Raw genomic sequence first — 14166 nt, forward strand, 5'->3', positions numbered from 1 at the left:
CTGGCTGGGCCGTCAGCCGCGGTTGGGCGGAGGTGTTGCTCGGCGCGGCGTTCCCGCAGCAGCCGCTCCGCTGCCAGGCTCTGCCGCCATGAGCGCCGCCCCTGCCTAGCCCCGCCCGGCGGCCGGCCTCGGCTCGCCTCGGGCTCGCTCCGCCGCGACTAGCAGCAGCAGCGGAGGCAGCGGTGCGTCCCGCAGCAGGGGAGGATGAAGGTGACCGTGGACTTCGAGGAGTGCTTGAAGGACTCGCCGCGCTTCAGGTGCTGTTGGGGAGGGGCCGGGCCGGGGTCGTGGCGGGGGACAGGCCGTGGTGGAGCAGCAGGGTGCTGGGGGCCGCGCGGGGGGGGCAGGAAGCGGGGTTGGCTGCCTGCAGGGTGACAGGCCGCGCAGCAGGGTGGGGAAGGGGCTGCTGGGGCGGGCCGGGCGGTGGGGAGGGGGCTTGTGGAGGCCCTGGAGGGTGACAAGTGGCCGCGAGCTGTGGGTAACCGGCTCTGAGGAGAGTGGTGGGCTGGGGCGGTTGTGGGGAGGTGAGGGACAGGGTGTGGGGAGTGTAGGGTGGCAGGGCAGGGGCAGCGTGTATGGAGGGGGTGGCTGTGAGGGGCTGTGTAGGGAGGTCAGGGGGCCATGTGTGAGGAAGGGGCTGTTGTGGGGCTCTGAAAGGACGAGGGTCTTGCTGGGGTGTGGGGGGGCTCCGAGGAGAAGGGGGATGTGGGAGCTGGAGAGTGCAAGGAAAGGGGGCAGCATGTGTGGTACGTGGGAGTGGGTGGGCAATGTGCAGGGTCTGGGATTTATGTGGAGGCAGCACAGTCTACGGTGATCACTGCTGGGGTCATCTGCCTTTGGGCAGATAGGGGGGTGAAGGATGGCAGGCAGCTGGTGCAGAAAATGCTTAGCAGCCACAGCAATGCCTGCTCAAGCTTAAGAGCGTGAACTCCCCGGTGGTCCACCTCTGATTCTTCAGAGCTGTGCTTACACTTCAGCTCCCAGTGTCTCCTGCCTGCGTCTGCTGCATGTGTCTGTACTCAGTCTGCCCACTATTGGGGTGCCAGTACTAAACAAGCTTGATATAATATTACTTTCCCTTGTCAGACCAAAGCATGTACTCTTTTGTTTTTCCCCACTCAAGTGACCACTTGCCTGTCACTGCTGTAGGCTTACTCCTGCTTATGTTGGGCAACTTTCCCCTTCATTTTTCCCTGCACTTTTGTCCCTTCTATATATACATTTTGCACCATTGTATCTACTGAACATAATTCTGCCTCTCTGTTGGACGTGTGGCTGGTCTGTGCACACAGGCTCACTTTCTGTGCCTGGTATCACCCCGCTAGCTGATGGAGAGGCAAACAGCTCTGTGACTTGATGTGATGTGTCACTGCTGTGCCCCTCCTGTCCCATGCCGAGCCTGTGTTTGGAGTGCCTGTGGCTCTGTGGTTGGCACAGGCTGGGTGAGGTCTTGCTGTTGAGGGAAATAGTCCTGCTCTTCCTCTGGTCTCTGACTGTGTTCACGCCTCCTCTTTGTGTCAGCTGTAGCAATTGCGTGGTTCTGGGATGTGGAGGAAGTTGAAGAAGGTTTGAATGGCTTACCCCTGGCAGAAGTTGGGTTTCCTGTTCTCTCCTGTCTCTGCTGCCAGCTTCTCCCTGGCCGCTTCTGCCACGGGTTTTTCTGGTGACTGTGACATGTATTGTTGGATCCTTCAGTGAGCTAGCTGCCCTGGCAGAAGAGGCTGGATGGTTTTCTGCTGGATTAGTGAGTTGAGTCAGCATTGCAAGAGGTGTGAAACCCACTAAAGCTTATGGGGAGGAGGAAGAGGAAACTTCACTGCCAGAAGCAAGGTTGGAGGAAGGCAGTGGGGAGTGAGACCTCCCCTAAGGAAACAGAGAACTTTTACATTGGCTTAGCTGTTCCACAAAGCTTTGCCCTGAGTGGGACATGCTTGCTATTATATGTGCTTTCTGGCACAACTATGTTTAATGTGGGTCCATCCCATTTGGTGACAGTGCAGTCTTAGACTGGCTTAATTTAGCCAAAGAACTATACCATTAAATATAGTTTGTTTGTTTTTTAATTACTGATACACTTGAGAAAGCAAGAAATTGTGACCAAAATTTGTGAGTGGAAGTGTGCTGCTATTTCTTCAAGTTAAGACATACCAGTTCGTTTGAATTCTCATCCTATCATTTTCCTTTCTGCCCTCTTGATTCCTTTGCTTCAAGGAGAGAAACTGTGGAAAATACTTTGTCAGGGTCTTCTAGCACATTATGGTCTTTCTGACAGTCTCTGATGCTACTACCTTTGAAGAAATAGCAGAAAACCTTTGGTGTAACCACCAAAACATCCTTCCAACCTTTAACTGATAGGAAGTGGTTAAAATCATGAAGCAAAAATCCTGTAGTATTTCTGAAAAATTTGCTGTTATAACTATGGTCATTTTTTGGTGTTCGTATGAGTTACCTAAACCAAATGCTAGAAACCTTCTACATGAAATTTACTGCAGTGGTTTTATTAAGGGATGGTAGAGACACTAATGTCGAGCAAAGTCATTACAAAGTCCTAGTGTTCTTGCAGGGAGTAGTGTGGACATAAAGCACCTTCCTGTGCTGTGTTCCTTATCTCATAGCAAAGCAGAGCTGCAGCTTTCTCCTGAGCTTGCTGAGCAGGTGGGTGTAGTCTCTGTCCTTCCCATCAGTGTACCTGTTGGAGCAGTTAAATAAACGTGTTGGGAGGCATATAGTGTATAGAAATGTCATAGTTTATTTTCTTATAGTCGTGGAGAGAACTGGGAGGACGTGGGTGAATAAGAGTTCCTGAGTCACCAAATCCCTGTTTTCACAGGGAGCTATTTAAATCTTTGAAAACATGCTACTACATACAGCTTCAGACACATGGCTTTCTTGCTTATCTGTTTCACATGAAGTTCATGTTGATATCTTTTGGCTTTGAGTTGTAATTGGGAATATCATAGTTACCCAAATCAAAGAAATAAAGGTTTGTTTGCTTGCTTAAAATGCATATGAAGGGAGCATGGGTTGTCACTGTTGAGTTTGCTTATATGTGATTAGATAATAATGGCTGTAAAGATTCATGTCAGAAATATAGTGGGTTATTTCATAGTAAGGCATGCTTCTCCCCCGCCCTGTAGCTAAAGAAATCTTTGAATTATAAAACCTGAGGCAATGATGGCCTATTGCATCACTAGGTTTGAAAGCTTATGACATACCAAATCAGTTTGGGGTTGGAAAGTTGATGTTCAGAAACTGATTTCTAAAAGAGTAATGGAAAAGGCTGTGAATTCAGGCACATTTTTGTAAATTTGCAATCATGTTTCTTTTAAATCCATTCTTCCTTTGAAAATATTCTCGCTGAGATCACATGCTTTTCCTTCATGACTCCCTCTTGTAATGGACAGACCAAAGATCTAGCAAGGAAATGCATTTGCAGTTCTCCTACAGTGTGTAGATGACTTCCCATCAAATGAAGAAGTTGCTTGGGGAGGGGCCTTGGAGCAGTCCTTGAGTAGTAAGAACTGAGCTGTGCTGGTGAGTTCTATGTATATAATCAGGAATTCCTGGAGTGTTTTTTTGGTATGCAAAGAGTATTGTGAAATAATACTTTCTCCCTATCTAATAAGATTTCAGTTTCAGAGTTTAATGGACGGGCTTTTAAATTGCTATTTCATTTTCACGTTTTCTTTTTGTAACTAAAGAACATTTAATGAGTGAGATATGCACTGTAGCAGACACACTGATCACTCTGAACCTAAATTTTTCAAGCAAGCTTAAGTGATGTGGAAATATATCTGCTGTAAGTAACAGTTAACAATCTTGACAAACAACAAATAATAGAAAAAACAAAATTCTGTTGTTTGCAATGCGTGCAGTTATAAGAACTCTGGAAAAAACTTCAGTGTGTTCCAGTCTTTAAAAATGCATCAGTAAAAAGCTGTGTATTTTTGAGATAATTTCTCTGTCCTTATCTGTCACTGTTGCTGAAGTTAGAAATTTTTTTTGTGCTCAATTTTTTATTCACTTCTTGAGACCCCAGCTGCAGAACAGATGATGGATGAACGAGCTGGATGAAAGAATATAAATGAAACTGTTGCCAATTACCATTCTTAGTAAGGTAGTTTCTGGGTAGAACTGGTAGTTATAGTGTATTCCCTTCAAAGGGACTTCTCTGAGGAGTCTTCCATTTAGATCGAACTAAAGCATTGCTTTGTGTTGGCGGGCTTTCAGTGTAAGGAAGACTGTCTTGTCACTGAAGTTCCCTGGTATGTGAGTTGGTTTTCTTCTTCTATGGCTTTGATTCTGGTCTATCAAAATGGGGCCAGCTGAGATGCATCTCATGCCTATGTGGGGGATGCAGGCTGAATAGGTCACTAGTAAGCCATAAAGTGGCATGAGATTTATGATTTTTTTTCCTCTCCTTTAGTACAGTGTAACCAAAGTTTAGTTATTAAGCATCCGTTTCCCGGGTAACCAGCAGAGTTTTGCCACTTTAAAATATGAGTAATAAGAAAGTGACTTATTTAACTTATTTGCAATAGGTCTTGTTCAGTAGTCAGAGAAATTAGCGTACGTGCCTAACCTGTATACTTTAGTCTGCTTATTACTTTTGGAAGAAAACGTAGAAATCGGAGTATCAGTAAACTTGTCCCTTCTGTGTTGACTTCCAGTGGGTACAGTGCTGCAGTGCAGCCTGCTTCCTGACCTGCTGCGTTGCAGTACTGCGTGTAGCAAGTAAACTCCTCTTGTTCGGCATGGGTTTATGGCATGGGTAATCTGTGTGTGGTTATGGTACTGTAGAAATCACTGAGGCTGCTCACGTGGGTAAACTCAGCCACATTTAAGGTGTTAAGAGGTATGTGACCAAGAACTCTGTCTGCATACAAAATCTGTTTGTTTTGCTCAGACTTACCTAGCTGTTTTAGGAGGAATTTCCAACGAAATATTTGGGCTGGGCTTGGTGTTTAGGACTGAAAAGCAAGTTTGTAACTTACTTGGCAAGGCAGGGTGGAAAGTATTGCAGAAGAACAGAAAAAGAAAGACACAGTAAGTCAAAAGAGAAAGCTGCCAAACATTTGTTTGTAAATTTGTGTTTACTGTTTTTCATACCTATGCGGTTGTTATGTTTATAATTTCCAGTATGTGACTGTAGAACAGCACTTTTCATAGCTGAAGTGTAGTGATGTGGAGGAGAATCTCAGTGCGATGCTGGTGAGCTACATGTGTACAACATCTGTCCATACTGCTAGGAGTCGTCTGGGGTTAGGTAAATTGTGTGCTTCTAGATTTCTGATTCTTTGCTTTTGTGGAGATTAGAGTGAATGTGCTGTTCTGCTCAGTCTCTAATCAATGATTTATTTATTTTTAAATCTGTGACTACATCCTTCAAATGTACATTAAGAAAATAATTGACCTAAAGAAAGGGGGATGTATTGGAAGATAGAACCCAGTGTTAAAGCATTTTCTTCCGGGGTAATCATACTAGAGTAAAGAAGTTTCATCGAATATCCCTCTCAAATAAGTTTCGTCAAAATCTCTCACACTGAAATCTTTTAAAGCCTTTTCAAATTTAATAGTAAGTTGTTACAATCCGTCCTAATGGAGATGAGAGAAATGTGTCCTGAAATCAGGTTGTCTTGATTAGGTTAGTGCACCTGAATTGTTTTAATTAAAAATTATGTATTACAAAGGTTAGGGTTTTTTAATGGTGATTCTGATTCTGTTGCTTTGTTTGATTATGATTCATGTTAAGTAACAGCAAACTGAAATGTCTTAACTACATCTCAGATTGCTAATAGGAACTTAAAATGTTAACTTCCTTGGTTTTAGTCTTTTTATCTGGGAATGTTTAAAAAAAAAACCCCAACTGAGAAGGTAGCTTACAGTGGAAGTAAGTAGCAAAATCTGCTAGCGATCATAATGTTGTAGCACAGCAGCAGGATCAATTGCTGAAGAACTTATATTAATATGTAAGCCTGTGCAACTGATCTTTAATGAGTACTTGCAGAATTAGAAGGACAGCTTATTTATGTGTGTGTGTGCATGCAATGTGACTGTAATTATACAAGCTCTTACAGTCATTGAAGTTTTAAATATAGATTTGAAGAGGTTTGGTTCCTTAGCCTGGAGGGTCTCATTTATGTTGGCTAAGCACATCTCATGTAATTACATTAAGAACTGAAATTATGGGGATGATAGTTTTACATTTTGTGAGGGAAGGAATATCAATGTTAAAATTTCTGGAAATCAGGGTTAGTAAATAGAATATTCATTAGGAAGGTGACAACTAGGAAATAGAAATCCTGTCTATCTTGGGCTAGGTGGGCTTTGGGTAGCTTTGTTTTTTCCTGTACATGTCTCTGAAATCATTGGCCACGAAATAGCAAATGTGCTGATTTAGCAGTGTTAGTGATGTCCTGTGATCTCTTTTCAGGCTTAGCTTCTTGACAACCTTGTCCTCAGAACTGTAGTATTTAGAGTTGGCATTTTTCTCGTTATTACTTTGTGCAGTGAACAATATGACTTAAGTTATTGGTAAATTTCTACTATGGTAAATCATTCTAAAAAGTCCCCAAAGCAATATTCATCCTGCTAACCTGCTTTGGGAGAAAAAGGAAAGGAAAATATCTAATTTTCATTGATGACTACAGAAACATTCCTCCTGAAATTACGGTTTACAGAGCCAAGAACCCTTTGCCTGGGTCTTGATGCAGGTCTTTCTGGCTAAATCAATTAGTTTAGTATCTCAAGGAGATGCAAATACAGATGTTTCTTGAGGGAGTGCAAAAAAAAAAAGCAAACCCACCAAAAAACCCCTTGTGGTTACTTAATGTTATATCTTACAGTGCTTTATGTTTATGTGGACAGGAAACAGAAGAATAAATTCTGACTAATGTAATTTTTTTTCCTCTCACTTGTACATGCAGAATTCAGTTTAAAAACATGTATAGAAGTTTAAACTGTGTAAATGCATTTGTGATCTTTTTGAGCAGGTACTTGCTGTTTGTTTGCAATTTAGATATCCCTGTGACTTTAGGTAATAATTTAGGTGGTTTGCTTTTTGATAGTGGCAGTTTCATAACAAAAATGACAGCGAAAGTAGCTGTCTGCAATGGAAGACCATTATGAGGAAATACACATTAGCATGTGGACTGTAACATTATTTTAATATCTGCAGGAGCTTTCCATACTTCTCTGCATGACAATATAAATCCTGGTTTTATTGCCACCCTTTCATATGACTAAAAGATTAGATCGAGAACATGATAAATAGTAGATATTGTCATTATGATCATAAACTAAACAATTTTAAGCAGTGCAGTAAAGTAGACTAAAACATTGTTTTGCCTTCCTGATGATCTCTTCAAGAGGAGTCCTTGTATATGCTGCAGAATAATTACTTTACAGCTAATGTTTACTTTGTAAATATTAAAAGTAGCCAGGCCTCAGACCTACGGTAAATAAGTTGTTTTGTTTTGATGCACTGTACATAACTTATGCCTGCGTATACATTTTCCAGCTGACAAGACACAAGGATAGACTAAGAAAATAATTTGCTGCAAAATAGTCCCTTCAAGCGTTTTGTGAATGAGAGGAGGTTTTGAACAGAGAAAATGCCTGTCGGGTGGTTGGCAAACGTGCTTGTGTGGCATGAATCTTTCTGTGAATCATGCTTTCTGTTTGATATTCTAAGTCTTCTGTTTGAAATTCTAAGACTCTACAATATGCAGGCATGATGGTCTTGAGTAATTTTTAGAGTTCGTATATCAATAGTAAAAGGGATTTAAATAGTTGTATTGTGGTTTTGCATGAGAGAGTCTAACGGTAGTCAGTGCACACGCACAAACTACCTTTTTTCTTTTCATGAATTTATGATATGCCTTCAGTAACAGTCATTAAAGGAAGACCTCTGCTGACAATTTTGTATGGATAAACATAAAGCAGAGCTAGTGATCAGTTTGCACGATGTGATTTTGAAGTTTCTAAACCTCCAAAATGTACTTTTTTTTTTTAAACTGGATATAATACATAGAGAAATTGGAGAAGCCATATTGTAGTGAAATGTATTCCATCTCACAAAATTTAAAAAAAACAAGTTCTTTGCAAGAGAATTCCAGATTTCCATCTTTCTGGGTGCCAGATGTTAATTTAAGTAGGAACACATGGATGTCAAACACACTCAACGTTTCTGTGCATTTTAAATATCCTAGTCTTCAATTATTAGTGATATTGTTATTATTTTTAAAAATATATAACTTATGTAATGCTGTACATCATGTAGCAGATTTTTGTGTGCTGATGCTTGGAATGACATTTTATGGATTGAAATTTCAATCGAATTCACTCCTTTGGTACAAAGGAAAGGCATGTTGTATTCAGAGTCTGACTTCTGGCCTTGAATGTTATCCCTTCTGCCTGACAAAACACAGGTGTGGAATTTGAGCTGGGAGATGGGGTTTGGTTTTCTGCTCTGTGGTCTCTACCCAGGGAGGCACTGAGTCTCTTCTGTCCCCTTCCTCACTGCTGCAGTGACTTGAGCTGGGTTCAGGGCTCCCTCAGCTGCTTTGCACAGTGGTGGTGGCTGATGTGATTTGGTGCTGGGAGACCCATCCCACTCTCTGGCACCTTCCAAGACTCCAGCTCTCCAGTGAGTCCCTTGCTGCTACTGCTGCTCGTCAGTGGGCAGTAATGGGAGACTAAATGTTGCTTATTGTTAAGATAGAAAGATGCAGCTTGTGTGGGGTTTTTTGTTTGTTTAGAGTACTTTGTGAAAGTAGACAGACTCTGCATTTGACTGGGTTCTTCTGGTGAACTTTAATGTAAAAAACATGTGGTGTTATTATAGCATCATTAGTTTTATGTAACATGCTGTTGCTAATATACTTCAGGTTTAAGATGACCTAGGTAAAAGCTGGGTAGGTGAAGAAGAAAAATCATGTACGTGGAACAGTGTTTGGCCTTGTGATCTTAACTGGGACTAGCAAAAGGCATTAAAAAGACTCACTGCTCAACTGGAAAAGTAGGTTATGTCTTGTCTTTCCTAGACTTGTAGTGTTCATGTGAATTGGTTGGAGCTCCTGTCTGTATAAAGAGTTCAGTAATTAGTGAAATAGGCCCTTTCTTTCTTAACTTCCTTAAACAGGAAGAGTTCATATCATCTACTGTGTAGCCATCTCTCTTAAGGCAGATCTTAGGCTTAGGCTCCTTCAAACCTTAATGAAGATTAATAGTTGTATCCCAAATGCCTCTTGATTTGTTTTAGCCATATGTATCGGGATAAGGTGAACTGCACCCTGGAAATAGTGTGTTTCTGTTCTATTGTTTCCAAAGGTGATTTCGATGAGTAACTCGGGTATCTATGCATAGATACCAGTATTTGATCAGATAAGGCACACTGCAAGAACAGAACAAATGTATTGGCTTTGCCAGTCAAGGTTGTTATTGAGGATAAAAACTGTTTTAAGATGACTGAGGAATCTCTGATGTTTCATTGAGGATGCAACTTCTGGCTGAATTTGTGTGTTGCTAAATTGGAGTCTGTTTAAAAAGTATACGCACACGTGTGCACACCCTATCTACAGGATTATCCTCCAGAAGAATCTCCAGTTTGTGGAGAATGATTTTTAAAAGTACTCATTTAACTTCCTGGAGTGATTTCTTCTGTCAAGTGTCTGATTTTGAAGAATATATCTGCCTGTTTATTCTGTCCTACTTGATATATCCCAAAATGAATGATGAAAAATGACAAAACGAAGTGTTAAATGTGTCTACTATTGCAAAATATCCACTATATTGTAAGTATCGGTCTTGCCATATTTTGTTTGAAAATATTTGCAGTTGATTTGAGATGAAAAATCTTTAGTATGTAATTAATAAAGGATATGTAAACTTCTGTTTGGCTGAGAAATAGCTTACCTGCAATTAGTGTCGATAGATGAAGGAAAGCCCAGGGTCTTTAAAATCTCCTGATGACTAAAAGTAGTGGGAGAAAAGATACTAAATGTACCCAAAGAATATTTAAACCTTTTTCCAGGGCTGTGGGTGTACCATATGCATTTTGTAGTTTTTATAATATTCCAAATGCTTATTTTCTTAATAGATCATCCATTATTATTTGAGAGGGATGAGGAGGAAAGGAGACTGGCTTTTCCAAATGTGAAAACAGTAGTTTGAGGAAAAAACCACTGCACTGTATTTCTGTATTCTCTGTTATCTTGAGGTTGGATTCATTTGATTGGCTGCTTCAGTGCAAAGGCATATAGGGCAAACAAAGACTGTGCCTTTTCAGTATGAGGGAACAATAAAACTACACAATAAAACTATTAATCTACATGTAAAATATACTTATGGTAACTGAGATACATATAAGTGTATACACCTAACTGCGAAACAAAAAATTCAAGTTCAGAATTTGTCTATTGCTGCGACAAAGCTGCGACCTCCCCTCTGATGGTCAAATAAGAGTATTCTGATTTTGTGAAAGCTCATTACCAAAACATTCAGCTTCTGAAATGAACAAAAAGGGTAAATATTTGCTGAGGAATCAGTCTTTGTAACAAATCTGAAACTTTCCTCTGGTTTTGGTAAAGAAGATCCACCTGATGTAACTGAAATTTTAGAGAGCTCATGGCCCTTCGCTCTTCTGAAACATGGTGAGCTCTTGTTATAAAAGCTTTGCCATCTTATGGTGGTTTGGACACAAGAGTACTTTTCTACTTGTAGTAGGTATAAGTTAGCAACTAAGGAAATTACAAAAAGAAAGGGAGAGATATTGCCTTGTTTTTTCTGAAATTGAAGCAAACACAAGACTCATAGTAAGCTTATATGATATCTGTAAAGAATGCTCTTTGGTTAATTACAGAGTACTCTGATCTCCAGTTGCCTCTACTTTATAGGAGGTTTTCTGTACAGGTGGTTAAGTCTTGCTATATCAGTTCTGGACATATTGATACTGAGAATCCTATACTGGGGGAATCTAGTGGTATTTACTCTTTCTGTTTTTCAGGCACTGCTACCCTGTCTTTTATATTGGCTGCATTTGAGGTAGATAAGGAGTACCTTTCCAAATCAGGGATTAATTTCTTCATTCTTCCTCAGATTGTTATTACTTACAGCTTTTAAAAGAGAAGTTGACATGAATCCTTAGCATCTGACTAGGAACTCCAGGTCTTGAGGCTAATAGTTAGGGTGTAGTTTTTAGATGGAGGGATGTCCTATTTTGTATCCTTTGCAGTTTGTTGCTTGATGGTTATATTTATGGTTCCACTTCCTGACCTTACTACATACTTGAATTTTCAAATGTTGAAATCCTTAATTCCTTCTGTTGTTTCTGTGTTCAAGCTGTGTTTGGGGTAGTTGCTGAGATTTAAAAGACTTAAACAGCCCTGTGATGTTTGCTAGTTATCAGCAACAAGAAGTTTCTTGAGCTTGTTTCTGCTGCCCTTTTTTGTTGCAACATCTTGATACTATAGTCTTACTTCCTTATCTGATAGTAAGGCCTCCTAAAAAGGTTTTACTCATTCTTGAGATGTTGGAGTTAACTAGTCAAAGCTGTGCAGGACAGGTATTGTGATGTGTTGCATTCTTATCTGAGTTTATGTTTAGCAATATAATCAACTTCTTGTCTGTGAAGCTTTCATGGTCACCTTTGTGTCCCTGTCTTGTTAACAGCTGTCCCATAATGAACAAAACATTTAAGTTGAAAGATGAAGAAAATCCTAGTTATCAGAATCTTTGTGGAAGAAAAGCATTGCTGATTTCCTATTTAGGCTTACTACCAGGCTCTCCTGGGGTAAAAAAGCTTAGGGGAAAAATATCAGGCAAAACTATTGGGAAAAGAACACTGTTGGACACTTCTGGCAATTTACTGCAAAAGAGTAATGAAAGAAAAAGCTTGAGAATTTAGGGCCAGCAGGTAGCACAGACGTCCTTACAGGCTGTGTATGAAACATTAAATGCTGCTGCAAGTTTAGTGGTAATCAGTTTGACTTTCAGCCGTGTATATTAAGTGCAATAGAACTTGGTTCTTTTCGAAGACAGATTTGTTTATAATGTTCATTATCTTTTGAGCCATGTGTAGTCTTGCAGTAAGGAACAAATCAAGTGAAGCATGCATCTTAAAGGGATTTGTCCTGTTTCTTTGTTATATTAAAGACCATATGAATTACTGAGAATTAACTAAACTTTGTAGGTGAAGAAGACCTTAAAACTGTTACCTGCAAGCAGACTTTTGCTTTAATGATTAAGTGAATTCAGTAAATACCTTTGTCTTATTTAATTTGATTATTTTAGAAGAGGAGAAGTCTGACCTGGGAGGAATACAAGAATGGTTCTTCTAATATTGAGGACTTGATTCTTGTTTCTTTTCTCTGGGGAAATTTGATATGCGGATAGTGCTTGCTATGGACCTGAGGAAACTTGGCTTATTCATCAACATGGTAATCTTCAGTTCAGGAAATGTATTTCCATATTTCAATCCACCAAGCTTATAGAAAATTTCGAGGATTTTGGAGTGGGGGTGAAGAGAATGTCACATTTCTAATTCGAAGTCCTACTGTTCATGTTGTGAAGCTTTTCCAAGCTATTGATAAAATGTTTTGTGGCAATGACTGAAGAATTAATAATGTAAGGAGTACTAGCATGACTGAGGAAGTTTATCTCTGCATGTCAGGGAGCATTCATCATCTGTTCTTCAGCATGGAGGGGCTCTGTGCCAGCGGGGAAAAATCTCTGCGGTGCCAAACCAGGACTTCAATGGGCTCTGTGACAGGCTGCAACAGTGTTCTTTCTTCAGACCATGTTAATGGTTATGACACATCTCATAAGTTATAAAACTCTTCTTGTATGTATCTGTGCTGTTACCCAAGGTTATTAGGCCTTATTGTTCAGTGTATGACTTCTTTGTCCCTCAATATGTCATGTTTCTCTTTTAATCTGTGGTTGTCTGATGCCATTATACATGTGCCAAATGTATTCCTTGTTCACATGTTGGTTAAGATGCTTCTAGATATCATTTTATATCTAACTATAGATGAAGGAAATCAAATGAAGTACACAATGATTGGAGGGAGCAGTTGATATGCTGGAAGGTAGGTCCGCCTTTCAGATGGGCCTCAGCAAGATAGAGGAAAGCACTGGTAGAAAGCTCCTGAAGTTTAACCAAGACAAATATGAAGACTTCCTCTGACAAGGAATAACCACATGCAACAGCACTGGCAGACAGGGACCTTTGTGTCCTGGGAACAGAAAATGGACCATCGATCAGCAGTGTGCCTGTGCAGCAGTGAAAACTGGCAGGTTATTGGGCTGCATTAGCAAGAGCATAGCTGGCAAGTTGAAGGAAGAGATGATTACCCTGTTTTTAGCTGTCATGAGGCTATGTCTGGAGTGTTACAACCAATTGGGGGCCCTGTCGATAAAAGAAAGATATTAAAATGAAGGATGTGCAGCTAAAGGCAACTGGAATGGAGTACGTGGTGCTCAAGAAGAGGATGAGGGCTGTGGCCTTCTTCAGGCTAAGAAGGCTCATGGAGGGTCTAATTGCTGTCTTCAGTTACCCAGTAGATTATAGAGTACAGGTAATAGGTATAGGTGTGGGGTTTTCTTTTTAAGGTGTACAGTAGAAAGAGATGATGATTGAAAGATGCAGCAATGAAGATGACATGCACTGAGGGTGAAGCATGGGAACAGGTTGCCCAAAAGGTTGTGTTACTTCCATCCTCCATTCTCATTCAAAGTGGAGAGGATCAGGAGTATTGGTTATAAAGTGGTTACGACTTGTTTTGGGTGGAACAGCATCATCAAGTTATTCCCTTTTTTGTGATTTTGCTATAGCTGTGTTATGTTACAGCCTCTTGTAGGTGAAATGTGTGGTGATCCTTGGGTTTTTTAGCAGAGAGCAGACAGGGTACAGAGACTTGAAACATGTTTCCAGTAGAAGTGACTGTTCACTTGTTTGGTATGGTATTGCTATTTTGTCTTTTCTGTGATGTTCACAACAGATTTCTGTTTGGAGGACTTTGCTGTCAACATTGTATTTCTCTATACAGTGCACTAGTCAAGGTGTTGTGTGTGTTCCTTCAGCCTGATTTCACCTTCAGCAGTTAGTCTGTGGCTGTTTCTAAACTAATCTGTAAGCAGTTGCTTAGCGTCTGAAGTGTGATACCA

The 14166-nt window shown here is 40.6% G+C and overlaps 1 protein-coding gene across 1 annotated transcript in view; it reads left to right on the forward strand.

The window, feature by feature from the left end:
* Window positions 1-204: 204 nt before the first annotated feature.
* The window catches only part of ACAP2 (ArfGAP with coiled-coil, ankyrin repeat and PH domains 2), a 68210-nt gene continuing 54248 nt past the window's right edge, over window positions 205-14166 (forward strand). Inside the window, exon 1 of the mRNA XM_059822613.1 lies at window positions 205-257. Coding sequence (XP_059678596.1) covers window positions 205-257 — 53 coding nt within the window. The remainder of the gene's footprint in view (window positions 258-14166) is intronic.

This window comes from Gavia stellata, chromosome 11 (assembly GCF_030936135.1).
Source record: "Gavia stellata isolate bGavSte3 chromosome 11, bGavSte3.hap2, whole genome shotgun sequence".
Classification (NCBI taxonomy): domain Eukaryota; kingdom Metazoa; phylum Chordata; class Aves; order Gaviiformes; family Gaviidae; genus Gavia; species Gavia stellata.